The following is a 20808-nucleotide window of genomic DNA, read 5'->3' on the forward strand; positions in this document are numbered from 1 at the left end:
CCAAAAACAGGCCATATTTCTCCACCCCATCACAGGAAACACTTTAGCCTGCACTGCCCAGTAAGGATTGCCTTAACGTTACTCCTCAGCCCACCCCAAATGTTTGTACCAAGGGGGATCTTCAGGGCTTCCAGGACATTTATCCTGCTCTCTCTCTCTCTGCTTTGCCTACCAATATGCTGCAAAATTTAAGTCATGGCCTCTCAGCTGTTCTGAAATTACATGTTTTGCTTCAGCCTGAGGAGCCTGAGCAGCACTGCTCTTCTGCACTTCCCTGGGAGCCATTATGGTAGGGATGTGATCCTATTTAGGAATGAGCAGAGGTACTTCTTGCTGTCTGCTCTGCATCTCTCAGGTTCAGTAGGTCTTTTCCTATCACAATGATCTTTCCCAATTTTCTTCAACTGCAGCAAAAAAAAAGGGCCCTGGCCAAAGAGGAATTTTGCAGCAAGTCTCACAAAAGATCATATTTGTCTGCAGCTTGGTTTCATTTAAGGAAGGTCATTCCTTGGTCAAGAGCTCTCAAAACAGACAATACCTTGTCTCCAGGTCTCCAGAACCTCCCATCCAGACACTGTCATCGAAGCTTTCAACTTGAGTGCTCCTCTGATCCATATCCAGCCTCACCAATAATTTCTCAGCAGTCTGAGAAGAGTTTTAGGCCAACACAACCTACTTCCCTTGGAATTGATGGTACCAGCATCTGCAGTGTCAACTGCAGAAAATAACAACAGTGCTACCTACTGTTGACAAATCCACCTAAAATTTGGTTATTTTTTTTCCTCTTGACACCAGTTGTGTTCTGGTGAATTCCTTGGGCTTCCCTGGGACTAATTCATGGCTCACTCTGGTGGTAACAGGGAAAGTGTGGATGTTGTGGAAGCACTTTGTCACAGGGGAGATTTGCAAGTACTCACATCACATAGAAGTTGCTTTTGATCTGCTGTTTCACTAAGCTAAATCTTAAGCCCCTTTATGGCTGGGAATAGTTTCTGTATATGCAGAGTTGAAGTGCTTCCATACCAGTTGGCTGCAGCATCCCAGATTTATACTAGTATCACTGAGGTCAGAAGCTGGCCCGATGCCACACATGCTGTGGTTCCGGAGGAGCTCAATGGTAAAAGGCAGTGTGCTGAAATGGAGGCAAGGCATCAGAGTGCTGCAAGGTGCTAGAAAACCCCTTCAGAGCCCCAGCAACAAAATGAAGACACTCTTTCTCTGGCAGCATGCAAACCTCTTATACTTCTCATGTCCCACTGTGAGAGACCTGTGTGTTGGAGCACTTGAAAGGACACATGGGGTGACGAGAACCACATGCTACGGAAGACTTGTGGTACAAACGTACAGCCAAGGTATGTTCCTAACTGGATCCCTTGGCTTGTACAGCCCTGCCCCATCCAGCTTTGCCACACTGCTCTGCACATTATCCTCTACTCCATAGCTTCATATGGCAAAATATAGCTGGGCAGGAGACATCCAATGAGGCCAACTCTGCCTCTGGTCTATCTGAGCAGAGTAGGGAAGGGTCTGCAGGGAGGCACATCAATAAAAATGCATGAAGTGCAGACACAGCTGTCAAGGTCTACAGACCAATGCCCTGGTCGCCTGGGCACAGATGATCCCTTGTAAACTTAGAGACTGGTTTCACATGCAGCATTCAGGCCATCCCAGTTTCTAGTACAGCTCTGGGCAGAGATTGAAGTCAGTTGTATGAATCCTATACATAATGCCTGTCCCTTGATCTGAAATGCTGGGCATGATGGCATGATTCAGGTGCATAGCTTGGTACATAAACCCCTTGGTTATGCAGTATGTAAGCAGATATTTGGGTGGGTGATGTCTTGTTGGACTGGGGCTGTAAGGGGAGATGGCAAAGAGGCTGGGAGTCACAGTCAGGTGTACATAGGCAAGCTTAGAGAAACAAAGGAAAAGTAGCGAAAGATAGTGATGTTCCCAGGGAATCCACATTTCAGTTTGGCTTGTCTGACCATGACCTGAGACTCCTTTATAAATTGCATCAGGAAGACAGCACTGGCCAAAAGAACACAACAGCTAATCATAAAATGTGAAGAATATCTATTATGCGCTCAGCTAATGACATTTTAAAGCCTATAATTTTTTGCATCTGTAGTTTCCTGGCCTGTAGTATTTTTTCTCCTTTCCCTTGGAGCCAAGCTAGAGGCAGATTCAGATAAAAATCCTGCAGCTGAACACCCTGTATTTCAGGGAAATTGAACTCAGGCATATGTACTTCATATTCAGCCCTGATCAGAGCAGTATGAGAGAAATCAGTTCAAAATGAACTGGGCTCCAGACAGGCACCTTCAACTCCCACTTTGGACAAGAGACAGCAGAGGCCAGTGCGAGAGTTCCAGAGCGTAATTCAAGTGGGCTTTTGAGATACGCAAAACTCAAGTGCAAATCAAGTCAGCTTTGTAGGCCTGTAGACCTTCATAGACAACACAAGTAAGGTCTGTTTCTTCTGATTTCAGGTTTTGTTGGGGAAATTTCTTAACATCGATTTGGTAGCGCTTGGGTAACCTCAGTCTTCTTTTACACAACTGCCTGAGCACTCCTCATTGGAATCTTTACAGAGGGTTTGAAAAAAAAGCATTGGAAGAATATGAATTCAGGAAACAGGAATGTTATAACCTTGCTAACACAAAGGCATAACCAATTGTGCGCACACAAATTTAGAAGCAGCAACAGCAAAAAACTTTGAAGGAAAACAGCAGCGATTTTTATTATTGCCTTATATGAGTTCAGAATGTTGCAAAGTTAAACAAAACAATTATAAGGCTAGGCATTTAAAAATACCTAATGTTTTACAGGCCCCTTTGAGATGAATCAGGTATCCAAACATCTGGGGACTGCAAAATCTATCAGGAAACACAGACAGATGAGGCACATTGAGACAGGAAGGTTCAGGGCTGCCACTGATGAGACAAGGAACAGCAGGAGATTCCCACACCTTCTTTTGTGTACAAAATGTTAGTTCTACATGGATGTATACACTAAATAAAAAAAAGGAAGAAAAAGAGAGAGCTAAAAAAGGTTTTTGCAAGTCTCATGCTGTTCTGTGTCTTTCTCACTTCGCTCTGATCGCTCTGTACATGTCACTGGCTGGCAGGATGACTGCTTCCTGATTCATGATTTCATATTTAGTTCTTTCTGTATAAAAGAAATTTAAAGGAAATAATTACAAATAGTTTGGCCACACTGCATCAAGTCACTGGAAACTATTTCATTATCCCTGACATCTTCTCTTTTTTTCCTCCTTTTTTTTTCCCCTTCAAGGGAAAAGCTAAATGCTTTCCTAAACACTTTCCAGACTTGAGCTATTCACAGATTGCATGTGAAAGGCAAACACAGCCCAGGCCTGGAAGAAATACTCTCTCATACTGGTCACCCCAGTAGCTTGGGGCGTTGCAGGCAATGTCCTCAGTAGCATTTCCTTTCAGAGAGCTGTTGCTGCATAAAAATGCTTTGGGTGTAGCAATCCTGTGCTCATCCCACAGGCACTTCATGAAAGAGACAACTGTTCCATGTTGGGAATTCAGAGAAACCTCTGGCCAGTAGTGGCTGCTGGAGGCACCCTGATTAAAGCCCCATTGTTTTGCCCACTCCGGCTAAACCACTCCCTGATGAAGCCCCTGTCTGTCCAGTGGTTTGGGAAGAAGTAAATAAGTAAATACAGTCGTTGCTGGGAATAACAAAGATTGGAGGAAGCAAGGAAAGAGGAAGTAACAAAAGAAAAAATCCTTTAATGCATTACATTCCTTCAAAGGCACATGCCCAGGAGTTGTGTTTCTGAACTGTGTTTCTTTTGTCTTTCTTACTCCTGGATCTTGCTGTACTAAGGGCTTTGAGACACTAACAAACACATTGCAAACACAAGAAGGGGTGTTGCAGGAAAAGGGCGTTGAGATCATACTTAATCAAACTTCCTTACATTTTGATAGCTACAGTACTGCTATACAAGTCAATCATCTCTTTGCCTTTGCAGTTCTCTACAACCAACACAGTGGAGCCACGCACTTCAGTCCATGACCTGTATCATGATTTTAGTACATGGCTGATGTGTTTCAGAGGGAAAAAAGTGCCAGGCTAAGTTCATTCCCTTGCACAGGTCTATCTCAAAGGGGGATTAACTGAATGATCTAAAAGCAGGAACTTGCTGGAGACTGTAAAATCAGAGAAGTTTTGATTCATAACATAGGCTTCCAAAGCAAAGGAAGATGAGACACTACATCCTTCAGCAGATGTGGCTGAGCACATTCAAACATAAATATTGAAAACTTAACCAAATGAGACAAAGCTGCTCTTGCTCACATCCATAGACTTTGGAACCGATCTGAGACTGAAGCTCATTATAACATCAGTTAGGCACCAAAAGGGGAATGAAAAAATTTAGTTAGGTAATGAAAAAATGTAGTTAGGTTATGAAAAAATGCATTGCTCACAATGTAGTAACTCAATGGCCTCTCCATGCACTTCACAAAGCCAAGCTTGCTTCAAGGGCTGAAAGGAGTCAGAAAGTATTATTTTACCTCTTGCCTTGTCTCAGTTTTAGGTAAGAATCTGGAAGAGGAGTTTTGGATAACAAGAGTTGTTGGCACTGTGAGCATCTTCCTTTACTCCTGCCTATCCTCCAGCTGACTATACCCAAAAAGTATCTCTTCATCTGCTCTACCCCTACTACTAAAGCTGCCGGGATTTTGAATTTTGTTCCCACTTACAGCCCTCTCTCTCCTACCATTCATTGGCAGGCTCTGTTTGTTCCAATACAGTAAGTTTTGCTCTCAGACTAGTTTTTCCAACCTCCCCCTCTTCCATTTCAAGCATATTGGAATTTTCTTCCATGCTTTTCTCCACTCCACCTTTGCCCTTATTCTCCATCCATTCCCTCCGGTGTCCTTTTCCATTTCTCTGACACACTTTTTCCCACCCAACTGTTTCTTTGAATGCGTTATCATTAGATTCTATCCATAAATTAAGGTTGGGCCTGGTCCCAAAACCAGAATCAACTGGAGTTCCTGCCGGTGACTTGTAAGGGGTAGTCCTATCCACAAGCCAGTATTAAACCATGTCCCGTGGTGTGCAAAGAGAAAGCTGTGTTATTGCATATGCTTCCTTCTAAATCAGAGACTATAAAATGAAGACTGCAGTCTTGCAGAAATTCTTTGTAGCACTTTCTTTTCTGCTTGGTTTTTTTTTTTTTTTTTTTTTTTTTTTGCAAGATTAGCAGAACTAAGGACAGCATCCTGGCCAAATTTCTATTTAGGGTAATCTCTTCTGCTATTTCAGATACATGCTGCATTGTTTTTTTCCATTTCCTAGCCCCAGAGGTTAGGTGGTAAATGGCTGTCATGTTCTCTTAGAATCTAAAATGTTGCATATTGGAACAGAGGCTTTACCAGCTCAGAAGGAAGCACTAGCAACCTTCCACTCTGGGTAGTTAATACCACTCTGGTGATACTCACACCTCCCTCTGAGGTTTGTGGTATGAGGCCTGCCTGAGACAGGCAAGCTGGGCAAGTACTATGCTTTTCTCCTCTCACTGGCACCCAGTGTGGCACTCCATAGCTGCAAGAGCCCACTTTTCAGTACTGGGTGATGAAAACATCTATGACTCTTCACATTTAATAATAATAATAAGCAACAAGAGTAGTGAGAACTTTGAACCAAAAAGAAGACGATACCAGCATCATTTAATCACTGAGGGGGGTAGGATGTGGAAAATGAAGGAGTGCCCTAAGGTCTCTCACTGAGTCAGGCAGTGTCAGCAGCAGAGCTTGCCATAGCCTGTGGCATGCCATCTATGTGACTCCTGCCACCTCCGTTACGCAATTCAAACTCCAATTTGAGAAACTTGGCCTTCATCTGTGTACAAGCACTGGAATCCAAAGAGAAAAGCAAAATGTGTGCTTTTAAGCTGCTTACATATCCATCAGGTCACCAACTTGTATGCGGGACACAGGAAGCCAAGCTGAGGGTGCAAAACCTCATTTCACACATGAACATCCCTGTTCCCTTGTAGCCACCAGTACTGCCTCAGCACAGGGCGTGGAGAGGACAGCACTGCTCAGGGCACACGTGGAGCTCTTCCCAATATTTCAGACAACTATGCTGCTGGTAGCTCGCAAAAGCACTCAGCCAAAACTGCTGACACGTGTCAAATTCCCCAGGCAGCATTACTGGCCTGGCCAAGTGAGTTCGAGGAGCCATCTGGCCAGGGACACGGAGCCCACGTGTCAGGGAGTGGCCTCTTGCTCCCCGGGCTGGGATAATTGGACATTGTTCAGACCCTGAATCGCTGCTCTGTTGGGCTGCGGGCTTGTCTCGGAGGGACGAGCTAATTAACATGCAAACTGTCAGAGGAAGGAGAGGGTCAGAGATGGCCCTCACCCCTTCTTCTCTCACATATAAACAGGAGGATTTGGTGCCACCACAACACCCCGAACCAGAGAGGGGAGAATGTGTGGGGATGGGGAGGTGAAGGGAGAAGCCTCTTGAACGCATCCCATTCAAACACAAATACAGGAACCCGCGTCAAGCATGGGAGAGGATTTTCCTGCCACAACAGCCCACAAAGCCACCCAGAGATCTCAGCAGCACACAGTGCCGTGTTTGCTGCCTTCTCTTCCTTGTCCAACATCAGCCAAGGTCCTGCTTTTCCCCACCACAGTCCAACCAAAGAGCTGAAAACACTGCAGAGACAGGAGTGCGTTGAATGTCCCAATCTCCACACTGGCATCACCATGAGGTAAAGCAAGTAGCCTTACTGCTGTCAGCCTCTTTTCAAGGAGGCAGGAGTGGGGCAAAGGATAGAAACGAGGCACTTTACAAGATAAAATATCTTTCCTTGAGCACAAGACTGATGTCAAGTGCACCTGCACTATTTCTTAATCAAAACGATACAAAATCTTTTCATATCCTGCAAACATTTTCTGTCAAGAGGCGGGAATGGATTTTTCTGGTTTTTCTCATTCTCCTAAAGAAAACATGCATGTGTCTCTCTCCTTTTTCTACCAATGCTCAGTTAGATTGGTTTCATAGGTATATAATGTTGGAAATAAAAGCCTTGCTGTCACCCTTTGTCCATCTGTTAAATCCTGCCACCACCCTGCAATGAGTTCAAATCTATAGTAAGATATGCATGAAAAAACCCTTGTAGGGAACCATTATTAGGGCAGGGATAAGCCTCCAAAGCACTTAGGATGCAGAGTTGCAGTTCACGTCTGCCTTTAATGCCCAAGAGCTAACATCAATAATTTAATGAGTGCCTTACATCCTGAAATATTTCACAAACGGCAAAAACAAGACTCACTCCACCCAACTCTAGGCTGGGAGGTGGCAGCTGTTGAGCCAGGCAGAGCAGTGCTACGTGACAGTTTAGGACACTGGATGAAAAAACAAATCCTAGCTCCAGCAGAAACTGCTTCTGTGAAGGAAAAGACACAGCACAGCATGTACATGTATAAAAAAGCCCTGTCTTCTAGGAAAAAAAAAAAAGATAAGCCAGGGATTTTTTAAAAGCATTGAGGTCCTTGTTTTACCCTGTGCTCAAATGGCAACATTTCTCCAAATGATGCCAAAGCAGCAAGTTGACTGAATCGATACTACGCTTGCCATCTTCTGAATCACTCACTCCATTCCTGTAGCAGATTTTTTTTGGCCACTCCCATACAAGCACTAACCAGACATAAACCTGCTTAGGGTGTAATTGCTGCAAGTGTGGCTTAAAGCTGAACAGCAGCACACTTACTGAGCTGCCGTGCGGAGGAGCCTAAGTAGTATCCAGTTAATCTCAAATCTCATTATTGCAGCAGAGTGACAGATGCGTATTTTAGCAGGCTAGAAATGAGGCCTAATTAGGACTCCTAGCCCTTCTTTGTATTTATCTCATCAGTTCTTCCCTGCCTCAAGCAGGTTTGTGAGCAGCGATGGAGGGCTGCCTCTATCACCGTGCTCTGTCTGCCACCCCGAGGACAGCAGGCACTGGGTCACCTGCACCCACCTGATCTAGGCTGCAGGAGTATCTCATTCCTCATCTAGGTTCTGGCAAGTCTGGAGGGCAAGCCCAAACTAAAGTTATTGGGATACAGAATTGAATTTCCTGACTCGGACCCTGTTTGTGGCTTTACACAGCAAAGCCTGGGTAGCAGCATGTAACCCACTATTGAGCCAGGAGGGAAGAATGATGGACTCAATGGATCAAAACCAGCTCTTCTCATTTCTCCTCCTAAGCCTGCCTTAGGCACAGACGCTTGATGTATTGACTTTGGCAAAATGTGCATGCTGCCATCCTGGCAATAAAGTTATTGAAATGGAGGGGGACAGGAGGGGATAAAAAAAAATCAACTAAATAGGGGGAACTGAAAACACTTGAGAGAAGGGAGAATCCTCCACAGCCCCACTGTAACCCTGAGCCATCGCCTCAGGCCTCCACGCTCTTTTTAGAGATTCCAGGACATTTGTTTTAACTTCTTTTTTTTTCCCCTGCATTCCTCCTTGTTGTACTTCTGGTTTCCAGTTGGGACTGGAATGGAGAGAACAGGATTATAGAAGGAAGTCTGTTGCTCTATTTTTCTGGCTTGATTAGAAGCAGAAGATGCAATAAATCTCACAAGAGAGTTTGTTCTCATTTAGCCTCTTGTGTATCTGAAACTACCTGACCAGGGCAAGGGTAAGGAAAATGCAGTACCAAGTGGAGCACACTGAGAAGATAAAAAGAGAAAGGGCAAAGTACTGAAGCTGTTTCCCTCTCTGATTTTGTACAAGGAAACAAAACAATTCAGTCCCACCGACAGCTTATTTATTTCACACAAATTGCAGCACAGATGCAAGGGCTCCAGAAGGAGTCTTACCCTGCCTGATCACACCTCTGAACCTCCTGAAGTGTGACTGCCACCACTAGCAGTGGCACCATAATGAGAGATGAATAGAAAAACAAGCACTAGTTGCACATGGAGCAAAGGGTTTTCCACATGCTGGATGGCCCTGTTGTGCTGCCAAGATTACTGTCTGCAATAGTACTGACAGTCACATTTGCTGCTGAGATGGTAAAATGCAGAATAACAATAGTATGAAAAATATCCCATCTTAAATATTCCCAACCAGATACACACACAGACACATACACACACCCACACCCACACGCCCTTCTCTCCCAATGTTCTGTGTCTGCTAAATCAGCATTTTTCTATGAGCCAGTGACTACAGATGGTGAGCTCAGGCACAGATCTAGCCTACATTCTCAGCCCTGGATCCCACATGTAGAGAAAAATTTGTGAGCACGTTCAGCACCTTTCAGATAAAAAGGCAGTACAAATGCTGCTGTATTTAGTTAAAACCAGCAGTTGTATCCTTTAAATGAAGTTTGTACTGGAGAATCTGACCTGGTCTCCTGTCTAATGCTCTTTAGAAAATAAGTTAAACAACTTAGTTACATCAGGAACGTCTTCTGGCCATTTGGATGTTCCATCACTATTTTAGAGATGGAGGTATATCTCCGCTAACCATTTCCTCGTGTGCCAGTATTTAATGACATTATAAAACCAAATACGTGTACATTCCCAGATTGGAGAGAGAAAAGAGAGAACATGAGATTTAAAGAGACCTTTGCATTTGGGTTGGCATTTATTTTTTGTTCTTTCTTTATCTGTTCTGTGCTTTATAGAACTAAACAAAGCCTCCTGTTCCAGATGATAAATCTTCACGCTGCTCCTGGCCCCAGAGAGCACAGGAGATAATAGCATTTCCAAAGGCATTTAGTTAGCTGAGCCTTGAGTGTAGAAGAGGGCAGTAAGAGGAGCTAGAGATAAATGGCTATGAAACCAACTCAGCTGCTCAGGGCATATTTCTAAGAGCAGCAGCCACAGCTGAGAATCCTGCAGAGCGGTGCACGTTTCCCCTCCCCTTGCTCAATCCCTGTGCTGGAGAAGGGCTTGTAACACAGCCACCACAAAAGAAAGAATCCTGGCCACAATGTCCTGGTTCAGTGCACAGTGGCTTTTTGGGGAGGGAGAATGGAGTTGTTACAATCACCACTTGAGAAAAGTGTGCTGTTTCAAAGCATTATTTGTAGACTTTCTATTAAGCCAAGGCTCTACTAAGCTTTCAGAAGATGCAGCATATCAATGTATTATATAAAGCATACATTAATTCATTTAAGCTGGTCCACAGCAAAACTGCAGAAACCATTAAAGAACAGGGGCTCTTTATGAAAAGACAATTCATTTCAAGCATTAACCAGGGCAGAAAGGTTCCTTTACACTGTCCCAATTGCACATTAGTTATTGACTGAATTTTGCAGCCTAAGCTGGGATAGCAAGGCAAATTCTGATAAGTAACTGTATCAATTACTTAAGAACATCAGAAGAATTAGGAGGAGGGGGGTTGAGGGGGGAAGATCCTTCCCCTCTGCACCACTGAGCCCACACCTGGAGTCCTGTGTCCAGCTCTGGGCCCCATAGTACAAGGACTTACTGAAGCAAGCTCAGATGAGGGCCACGGAGATGACTAAGGGACTGGAGCATCTCTCATATGAGGAGAGGCTGGAATTGTTCAGCCTGGGTACGAGATGGATCAGGAAGGATCTGTCAATGTGAATGAATACCTGATGGGAGGGAATGAAGAAAAGGAAGCCAATCTCTTCTCAGTGGTGCCTACTGACAGTACAAAACACACGAATTAAAAACCATGAGACTCCATCTGAACACAATACTTTTTTACCGTGACAGTAATCACAGAGGTTGTGGAGTCTTCATCTGTGGAGATATTCAAAACGCAGCTGGACACAGTCCTGGGCAACTGGCTCAAGATGACTCTACTTGAGCAGAGGTTTTGGTGTACATAGACTCAAGAAGTCCCTGCTCACCTCAGTAGTCATGTGATTCTGTAACATTTTCTGCTGCTGTTAAGGTAACTCTTCCTATATGGACATTAACTAACCTAAGTCAAGGCAGCCACCCAGCCAACCCAACATTGCTTGGAACTCGCTCTGTCACGCACATTATCAGCTGCTGACAGCAGAATGGAGGAAGGCTGGTTTGAGTCTAGGCCAGGCTGCTGCTCCCAAATGAAAACACAGCAGCTGAGGTAGAGGAACTGAAGGCAAATGCAAAAAGCATGAGTTTTGTTCTACCCCTTTTGGTGCATTGTTAAAATCAAAAGGGCCTCCGCTGGGATGAAAATGGGGAATCTAATGCAGCTGCAATATCATGTTCAAGGCAGGAGGATGAAACAGAAGAGGATTGGGACTTTCCCGTCTTCTTATGTGCCAAAAGACTTGTAGCGTTAGGGGCTGAACTCCTCACCCTCACACACAAGGATAGCATTGATCTGGCACTTGAGTGAGGGTGAACTTTAGCATTGGTGTCTTTAACTTCATTATATGCACAGGCCACAACATCTGACAATAAGCTACGTTTTAAGCCCATGGTAAGTACTTTCATATCTGCAATCACACTGGTGCAGAAGATTAGACAGAGTGATGTGGTTTCAGATAAATATAGAAAACAGAGGTCTACATTATTGAATTAAGTATGAAAGTTAATAATACAGTCAGCACGGTTGCACAGCGTTATTTCATTTAACATTAAATTCAATTTATGTTTCACTGTTCTCTGTCTGTGGCCATTGTAAACATGCTGCAGATTCTTTTTCTTTTTTTTGTTGTTGACAATGCAAAACACATTAACTGAAGTTATCAGCAGAGAAGCTGAAGGCTCTGGCATACGAACAAAAGACAGCTGGGGCTTGAGGCTCTGGGAATGTATGGAGAGGAGCCACTGGTAGGCAGCTAGCAACACTGCTTGCCCTTAAAACAACCAGCACTGCAGCCATTTAGCAGCCTTTGCATTTTAGGTATCTGCAGGTTTCCATGTCAAAGTTTTAAGTGTGTCTGGTGCCTTGTTGGTGGTTCAGGACTGGAGGCAGCTGCTGGTAGCTCTCCATCCTTTAATCACTCTCCAGATGAAAGATCCAGTCCAAGCCATGATGTGGGCAGTCCATCTGCCAGCCACCCCAACCCAGGCCCTTCAGAACAGGGCTGGGTACGCCATTACTGACAGGCTGTTTTCATTTCCCTCATTACCGTTAAAGGAGAAACACTGGAACATAAATTTTTGGCACAACCCTGACTGACAGCAAATGTTGCTGCTGTAGCACTGCGTCATATATGCAAAGCCCAAGTTACAGATGTGAGCTTTCGAGTATTTTTTTTTTGTGTCATGAGCGCTCCAAAACCAAAAGTTTGGATCCAAGCACCCACGCCAATGGGGATCTCCCAGACCTTTTCATCACATCTAAATCAGCCTGTGTTGTACATCCACCCTCTGCAGTGCCAGCATTTCATCCACCTTTGAGAGCTGTGATACCACAAGCAGTGAAGTTTGGTTCACTCCTTGGTTTCCATGTTCAGATGAAATCAACTGTTACCAACAAAGAGAAAACATTTGCTAAATCAAAATATATTTTCTAATCTCATATGTGCAGGCAAGACGTGTGATTCATGCTGTTCACAGGGGGTGGGGGAGAAGGCAGGATCAAAGTGGGGCTCAGTGCATGCAAACGACACGTCTGCCTCCTGTGGTTCTCAGAAAGGGAAACGTAAAGCAGGAGGCAACATGGAAGAGCTCTCTGCTAATCACACAGTGCTAGCAATGCAAAGTCAATACAGAACAAGGAGCTGAGTTCGCAACATGAATGTTAAATGGCAGTAACACTGTGCTACAGAGACACAAAAAATCCAGCTCCCAGGAACGAGAAACAGATTGAGCAAGTGACAAAAACATCATCCAAAACAAGGAGGAACAGCAAAGCAACAGAGGCAAACAGATGGCTTCTGCTCCTGTTGTTCCCAGTGTCTTTTTGCTCTCACTTGTTGCCATAGAGGCTGGTATCTGGGACTCAAAATGTGACGCTCTGCTTGTGGGAGCAGGTAGAGAAAAAGCAAGATTTACATTATTAATAATTTCCCCCACACTGTCCATTTTGGCAGCAGAGTTTCTCACTCTCCTGTCTGATGGACATGCCTTGGCAGTCTCTGAAAGAGCAAGGAGCTGTCTTCCCTCCAAGCCCAGCCCAGCTTCTTCACTGCCAATACATGTACTCACCACATGCACTCACCTCTCAGTGCCCCTCTGCCACAGCTCTCCTATACTGTACAATAGTACAATCCCACTTCTTTTGCCCCCAAACTTCAGAGCTGTCCCTTTTACTCCTATCACAAAGACGAGGGATGCATCCTTAAATATCCACACAGCCTGCATGACTATAGCCAGGAATAGACCCCACAGAGAGCAGGTCATGGGGCTTCTCAGCATATCAGCACTGTGAAAATGTAGAACAGACCACAGCAGCACAGCACACAATAAAAAAGGACTAATGCATTTCCAAGCCAGCCCAAGAGGCCATTCTTGTCCTGTTCTCATCCCAGCCCTTGCCACTTCCTTCCTTGAATGGAGACAAGTGTTTGCATAGCCACAGAGTAAGGTAGGTCAGGGAAGAGATCTAGGTTGAAAGCAATTTGGCTACAGAAAAAGGTTTCTTTTCAGCTTGATCAGTTTTTGAGACAGAAATCCCCAGTGCCACAGTTTCTAATTTTGAGGGCAGGATGAATGCAGCCCTTCATTCTTCTGCAGCAGATTAAATGAGCGTATGGCATTTTTATTTTTCCAAGGGGACTTTAAAAAAAAAATACCCATCTTTTTCCTCCACTTTGCCATTAATGGTCCTTCAGCAGTTTTCCCAGGATTTTCTGCATGCATCACTAACCAAAAGCACCTATCCAAAAGTATGGGCATGCATTCACTTTGAAATATCACCACAAGAAAGGCAGCTTAAAAGAATGTACTAAGTGAATAGAAATGCACCTTTGTGTGGTACACACTTACTTGTGCTGTGGACTCCTGCTCGTATCTGCATGCTCTTCTCCCACAAACACATGCAGCTGCGCATGCAAGTGTGAGGAAGGAAAGCCACACAACCCAGAAAAGCTGCTTCACATCTGGGTAGCAGGTTTAATGATTGGCTCCAAAGGGACTCTGTTCTCAAAGCAAACTACTTTTTTCCTGAGTGACAGGTCTTTTCATCCATTCAAGTATGGACAAGGCAGCTTCACTATGAAATACAAAATGTCAAAACCAGACAGAAGGTAGCGTACTTAAGGAGCTGCACCAACACAGCCAAAGAGTATCCAATACCATCTTTCCTTCGTACAACGTGCATTATTGCTGAAATTATTGTTACAATTTTCCCTCGGAACTACCTGCCTATCCTACAGAAAAGTACCTACTGCAGCTCTCAACGACATTTAAGATCCTACTTGTGAAGCCAGTGCTACCATGTTTCTGAGATCACTACCACTAAATCAAAACTTTCCTTATTCTTTGATTCAAATGCAGTTGTGACAAGGCAGAAGCAGTCATTGCACAGCATAGAAGAGTATCATATGGACTAGCCATCATATCATATCATATGGACTAGCCATATTGCTATCTCCTTTCCCATACTACAATCCAGGGACTTGCAAGGGTTTCCTTACGCTTGCAGACAACAGCTCCCTTTGCCTCCCCAGCCTCAGGGAGTGCTGCTGCCTGGCCTTGCTCTCTGCCATGGCAAGAAGGACCCTCAAGTGGGGAGCACAAGGGATTTGGTAGCTTCAAAGCTTCTCAAATGAAGCGTCCCTTTTTCTAAAGCAAAAAAACAAACAAAGCCAATAAACAGCATTAGACAAAGGGCTAGAAAGTGCTTTGGGTGCTACAGGCTCAGGATGAGAGTCATTGAGGGAGCTGTGGGGAGTGTGGGAGGGGGTTGAGAGGAAAAGCTGAGCTCATTGCATCCCAACCAGACAACATCAGGCAGGAAACAGATGTGGAAGAAACCACAGAGGGGTACAGCAACAGCAGAACTAACTCTCCAGCAAATAGGGGAATCTCAGACATATAGAGCTGATCTGCACATCTAAACAAGGCATCGAATCTGAGACTTTCTGCAGTCCTGGCAGCATCTGCTAGCAGAGCATTGGGACACCACCATACTAAAAAATGAAGGAAACAATTTAGCCTTTTTCTACCTGGTTCTAAGCAAATGAAGCAAAAGTAGGTGCAGATTTGAAGAAGTTCCTATGCGAAAGACTGGATTATCTTTTACCAGCACAATCCAATTTTTGTAGATGCTGTGTATATTTCCATTCTAAAAAGGGAAGTTGTACCTGCTTGTGTATCTGAAATTCCAGTCTGAATGTCTCACAGTTAGAAGCACTGGGAATATTAAACTCCATTTTGACTTAATCCCTTCTCACTTTAACAGCTTTGACTCTTACAACAGCCTCCTCTTACAACACTTCTCTGATATAACCAGAAGCAAGACTGCTCTCTGTGACTGTTTTCTTAAGCAGTTCAGACTGTCCTGCTCCAACTAAAGATGGTGCACAACTATGTGTCTTGTCTTCTCTGCTAGCCCATCCATCACTAGAAAATGATACTGTTGTTATTACAGAAACTGAAGGTGTGACGTGCAGCTCCCATTGACTTCAGTAGAGGCACAATGCATTTTTCTCCTCTGGAAACCAAGCTGGTTATCAAGAGGCCAAAACATGATTCTAATGTTAATCCTTTGAGGCTTATGTCTGTCAGCCCCATTGCACCTGTACAATTCAATAAAGTTTGACACAGGAAAATGTTTTAGAAGAGGGCATTAACTTCCTCCTGCATTGGTGCCTATCCATGTCCAAAGCCTGGGCGTAGACACTGCTTTCTAGTAAAGCTCTGATATTCCAAAAAATCACTTGACTTTGTGTGTGGATTCAGTGCTGACAGCAACACGAGAGGGACTATGTGAAATCAGACAACTTTTACCCATTGGTATTGCCAGCCATCACATCTTTATGTCCTTGGCCTCAAACACACTGCTAAACGTTGTTTGATAATTGTAGTGGGGAGGAAATAAAGTTGATTTTTCCCCAAGTTTCTAGCCCTCTTACCAGGAGAAAGATTTGAAAAAATAACTCAGATGCACACTGAAGTTTCAGAAAACGGAAAGCAGACAAAGAACCCAGCACTGATTTTATTTAAATAGGGTTTGTGGCCTTAGTCATGATTTCAAATGCTTGTGAGCACTGATAGCAGGCTGTCCCCATAAGGAGCATGACCAGTGTCTGTGTAGAGACCGCCAGCAGGAAAAGGCCAAGTAGGGTCAAATGTGGTAGTGACAGGAACTGGCTTGAAACACAGCAAATTTAACACATCTGAGATTCTAACCAGCCACCAGACAGCAACATCTGTCCATCACCACTGACCTGTGTCAGATCTGAAGAATCGACTTCGAGCTAAAGGCTTTGTGTCTCCTGAGCTACCCCGCTGTACCTGCTAAAGTCTTTCCATTTGGCTGCTTTTAAATACTTTGTAGTTCTGCCGCAGCTTTCATTATATTATCATAAAGTTCTTTCTACTAGAGGCTTAGGTACATGTGTCTGGTAGGGGAGACAGCAGGATCTTCAGCCGTCTCTGAAGTGGACCATAGCAAGTTATTAAACAGTTAAATGAGAGGAGAGGAAATGCTGATACCTTAAGTAGAACATAATTCGCTCCACTGGAATTTGGCAACAACACAGGGACTAAGGTCCTTGCAGAAAGCACAAGCTGCTCTTCAACAACCACAAGCGTGTAGAGACTTAAGTTGTGCCTCTCCTGCACAAAGCAACACGCAAGTAGTGCAGCACCCCCTAACTGTAAAGGCCATGTGCTCATCCAGAGGAAAAAAAGTCAGACTGAATTGTCTACACTAGCTTTGGCCATCCCCTGTGCTCCCTTTGCCAGCACCAGCAAAGCAGGTCTATGCATCCCTTTGCCTGTGCAGGACAAGTCACACAAAACAGCACTGCCGGATGCCGTAAAGCATACTCGAGCACGAAACCACAACTAACATGACTCGTGTCCTGCCTGTCCTACAGCATCTTCTTTTCCAGTTAACCCTTCTGGGTGCATTTTAAAACCTGCTTTCAGAAAACTCCACAAAAAATGTTTTCTGGACAGCAGCCAAAGTGCCCTTCTGCTCCTCATCACTTCCAGATACCGTGAACAGTCTTATAACTTCATTGCTTCCCAGCAGGGAACAACTTGAGCCTGTATCCCACCAGTTAAACACATAGTACTATGTAATGCAGACAGAAAACTACTGCTTTATGTCTCTGCCAAAGTCCCCTGTTTGCAGGAGCACTTACTTGTCACTGGAAATAATTCTTGGCAGGAAAATTCAGCTGTCCCCAAATCAACCATATCTCATACCCTAAATGCTCCTCTAATTTTGTATAGTTACAGGTTACATGTTTGTGATGTCCTTATGACATCTGAACCTTCATTTTTTCCCAAGACATCATTTTGGCATACTTGGTCACATCCCTATTGATCCTGAGAGCCCTACTAGCAACGAAATTAATATCTCTAATACTTTCATTTCTTCTCTCCCTGTCCTGATGAATAGTACCAGCCTAACTTACACCTTTCCCAGTAAACCGAAAACAAGTGAGTCCTTCATTTCTGGATCCCACACTGGGTGATGGGATGTGCTATTTAACAAATTGCAGTACTGCATAAAGGGAAAGGAACCTCATATTCTCCCGCACTGCTCCTCAGCACAGAGACATAAGTAGGTTGGAACTGTGAACCATCCCACAAATGAGACTTGAGACAAAGTCCTTCTTTCTTGTGCTCAAAACAACTATTTAAAAAAAAACTATGAGAGCCACTGAAATGCAAGAAGGGGGTAAAAACTTGGGAAACTAAGGAGAGGGAGGAGGAGTGAATCGTTGAGATCCCTCCTCCCCGGCAAACATAGATTTTGCTCTTCTAGCCTAATTTCTACTGCAGTAACTATGTTTCTCCCTTTAAAATTCCCCTTGCTGCTTCAGGTGAATATACTGCCTGTGCCTGCTTTCCCTGAGTTGTTTTCCAGTGATTCTGTAAACAGCTGTGAATAGTTCCTCCACCACGGCAGTTCATGTTAGCACTGGATGGAATTCACCTATCTGCACCTCACATTGGCAAAGGGACAGCAGTTCATTAGATGTGTTATTTTTTCCTATCTCAATTCAATAATCATTAAGGGCCACATAAGTTAGAAGATACAGTACCTGTTATGGACAATCCGCAGTGAAATAGAATGACTGATTTTCCCCCGTTTATAAGTAAATGCACAATATAACATTTTACCTTAGTGTTACATTTACTGCCCTCTTCACTGTGCAATGGAAAGGACTACTGTTATGTAGTCCATCCCTCTGCCAGTGTGGTTCCACACTGCACTTCATCAGCCATGTTCATCAGCAAATGAAAGACCTGATTGTACAGCCCTGCATGTACAAAGCTGACATTCCCGATAGAAGTCTTTTTTTTCTTTTTTGCTCAGAGTAACCTGACATTGGTAAAAGTTAAGTAACTCAAACTGGAACATAATGCTAAACCTGGATCATAATGCTAACATCAGGGATGGTAACAGGCACGTATTTATTTTTTCCTCTTGCTAAACTGCAGGTCTTTCTGCCTTCCAAACTCACAACGGCTTCTCTCATCATCCAATCCACTTTAAAAATCGTTCTGCTCCTTCCCTCATCAACGACTAACCATTTCAAACTCAGGACCCTCTGATTTTATTGGAGTTACCTTTTGTCTGAGCTACTGTGTCCTTATCAGATACCTGGAGGCATTGAGGTCAGGAGGAGGAGGAAAGATAACAGGCAGAGTAGTGAACATGTTAGCTCAGCTGCCCCCTACACACACCCTACTCCACCCCATACCCCAATCTCTGTCCTGTCTTCATCCAGCAGTGAAAGGACAACATGGGAACTCCCTACAATCCTACAAAATTCTAGTCTCATGGACTTCGGCAGGATTTTGAAGTCACGGAGGAGACAACACAAAGCACAGTTCAGATTTTCAAACCTGACTCTCTAAAAGCCTGCTACTCCTTTCCACAGCCAGGCAGATGGGAGAGGGCATCACAACATATGTCTGGCTGCCTCTGTACACACTTAGACAGCTCAAGAGCCCTAGCCCAGTCCTTTCCCCACACGCAGTACTACTCATGCAAGGGTCATGCAGACGCGTCACCAAAGCAATCTTGCGATCGTTCATTCATTGTGAGTAATTGGACAGTGACTCCACTTTCCAGAGATAAACCAGCTCCAGGCTGTCTAACCCTTAGCCTTGGGAAAGGTCTGGTTTGCAGTCCTACCAGTTAAAAAAGGGGGACATGCGCTCTGCTTCTCTGCAACCATAGTGAGAATAAAGAAGCATTTACCATCCTGCCCAGAGCTCTCGAGATACTCCGTCAGGTCACAGCCGAATGCGCTCGCAGCTCCCTTCCTCTTGAGTTTCTGTTTGGCTCCCTTGTTCTTCATGAGGTTAGTCCCAAAAGAGGTTCGCCTCCCCTCCTGCCTTGCCCCCCTCCCCCCAACCTCACGCTGAGTGACAAAAATCTTGCTCTTCTCCTCAGACCACCGCCCGTGTCCCGCTCCCGGGGAGCAACATCGGGGGTCCTGTACAGCGTCCAGCCAGAGAAGTAAACATTAATCCCCACCAGATGTTGGGCTGCTCCTGTGGCAGAGGAAGGTCAGGGTGAGAAGAGGCTCCACAGCCAGCAGCAGCAGCAGCGATCATAGCCTGAGCCCGGAAGGGTTCTCATCAGAGGGAAGTGGGTGGTGGATGGGTGCCCGCATCAGAGCTGGCAAGTTGGGGGCAGGAGATGGAGGGGGGATGTCTTGCCCTCAGCGCAGTCCCGGGACCCTCCACGGCCACCTTCTGGGTTTCGTCAGTTGCGCTGTCGCCACTTCCAGCAGAAAGCGTCCCAGTCTGGTCGTCCTCCTCTTGGCTTTCGGAGGAGACTGGAAGTTCAAACCGACTAATGAAAAGGCACTGGGGAAGAGTCTGCACAAGGCTCCTCTTTGGCTCCCCCCCCTTCCCCTCCTCCTGCCTTTGGACAGTTAGAGGAATGAGAAACCAGCTTCCTGTCCTGACTCCCGCTCACTCTCTCTCTCCTTTCCCCCGTTTTACAAATCCTAGGATTATCCAGCTCAAAAAAATGCTGAAAGGAAGTTAGCTGAGGAGGGGGGCGGAGGACGATTTTTGGCAGTAAAATGTGTATGTGTGTGTGCGTGCGTGAGAGGCTGAGGGAAAGCAGGGAAAGGAGTTGGGGGACAGGGATGAGGATAGCAGGAGGAAGAGGGAAAATTCGTCCTGACAGTCGGCAGATAACGGACTGCCTGAGAGGAAATCACTGCGAGCCGGGACGCAGCCTGTGGAGCGGTCAGACGCTTCCTGCTCTACCAACGCTCAGCTCTGCAAAGGCCCGAGGAGGGTCCGGAGAGGAGGAAAGAGACCAGGAGCCTGTCCAGTAAATCTCTGCCTCTGTTCGTCTTGTTCTTAGTCACAAGGCGGCTTCCTCCCCTCAAACACGACTCTGTGACTTCAGGATTTGCCTTCCCCTACAAAGGTGCAGGCTGGAGCTACTGAAGTGCAAGAAGGGGGCAAAAAGTTGGGAAACTAAGAAGAGAGGGGAGGAGGGAAACCTTGAGCTCCCTCCTCCCCGGCAAGCAGAAACAGATGCTGTCCGGGCATCTAAGTTCACATACTTTTGAGTCAGCTCCCAAAAAAGGCTCCCCTTCACCAACAAAGGGGTTTAGATAAGGAGCTGAAATGACTCAGTAGCAGCAAGAAGGTCTGCCTTCAGGCCCTGAGTCTTGTCCGTGTCATCTCCCCCCTCTCCCTCACGAACCACTTTTCTAGTCCACTTTTCAGTACATGC

The 20808-nt window shown here is 45.1% G+C and overlaps 1 protein-coding gene across 1 annotated transcript in view; it reads right to left on the minus strand.

Moving 5' to 3' along the window:
• The window catches only part of ARHGAP31 (Rho GTPase activating protein 31), a 60004-nt gene extending 40019 nt beyond the window's left edge, over positions 1–19985 (minus strand). The window contains exon 1 of the mRNA XM_027748246.2: positions 19306–19985. Coding sequence (XP_027604047.1) covers positions 19306–19405 — 100 coding nt within the window. The 5' untranslated portion in view covers positions 19406–19985. The remainder of the gene's footprint in view (positions 1–19305) is intronic.
• Between the last annotated feature and the right edge of the window lie 823 nt (positions 19986–20808).

Source organism: Pipra filicauda, unplaced genomic scaffold (genome assembly GCF_003945595.2).
Source record: "Pipra filicauda isolate LSUMZ 115617 unplaced genomic scaffold, ASM394559v2 scaffold220_size1292976_pilon, whole genome shotgun sequence".
Taxonomy (NCBI): domain Eukaryota; kingdom Metazoa; phylum Chordata; class Aves; order Passeriformes; family Pipridae; genus Pipra; species Pipra filicauda.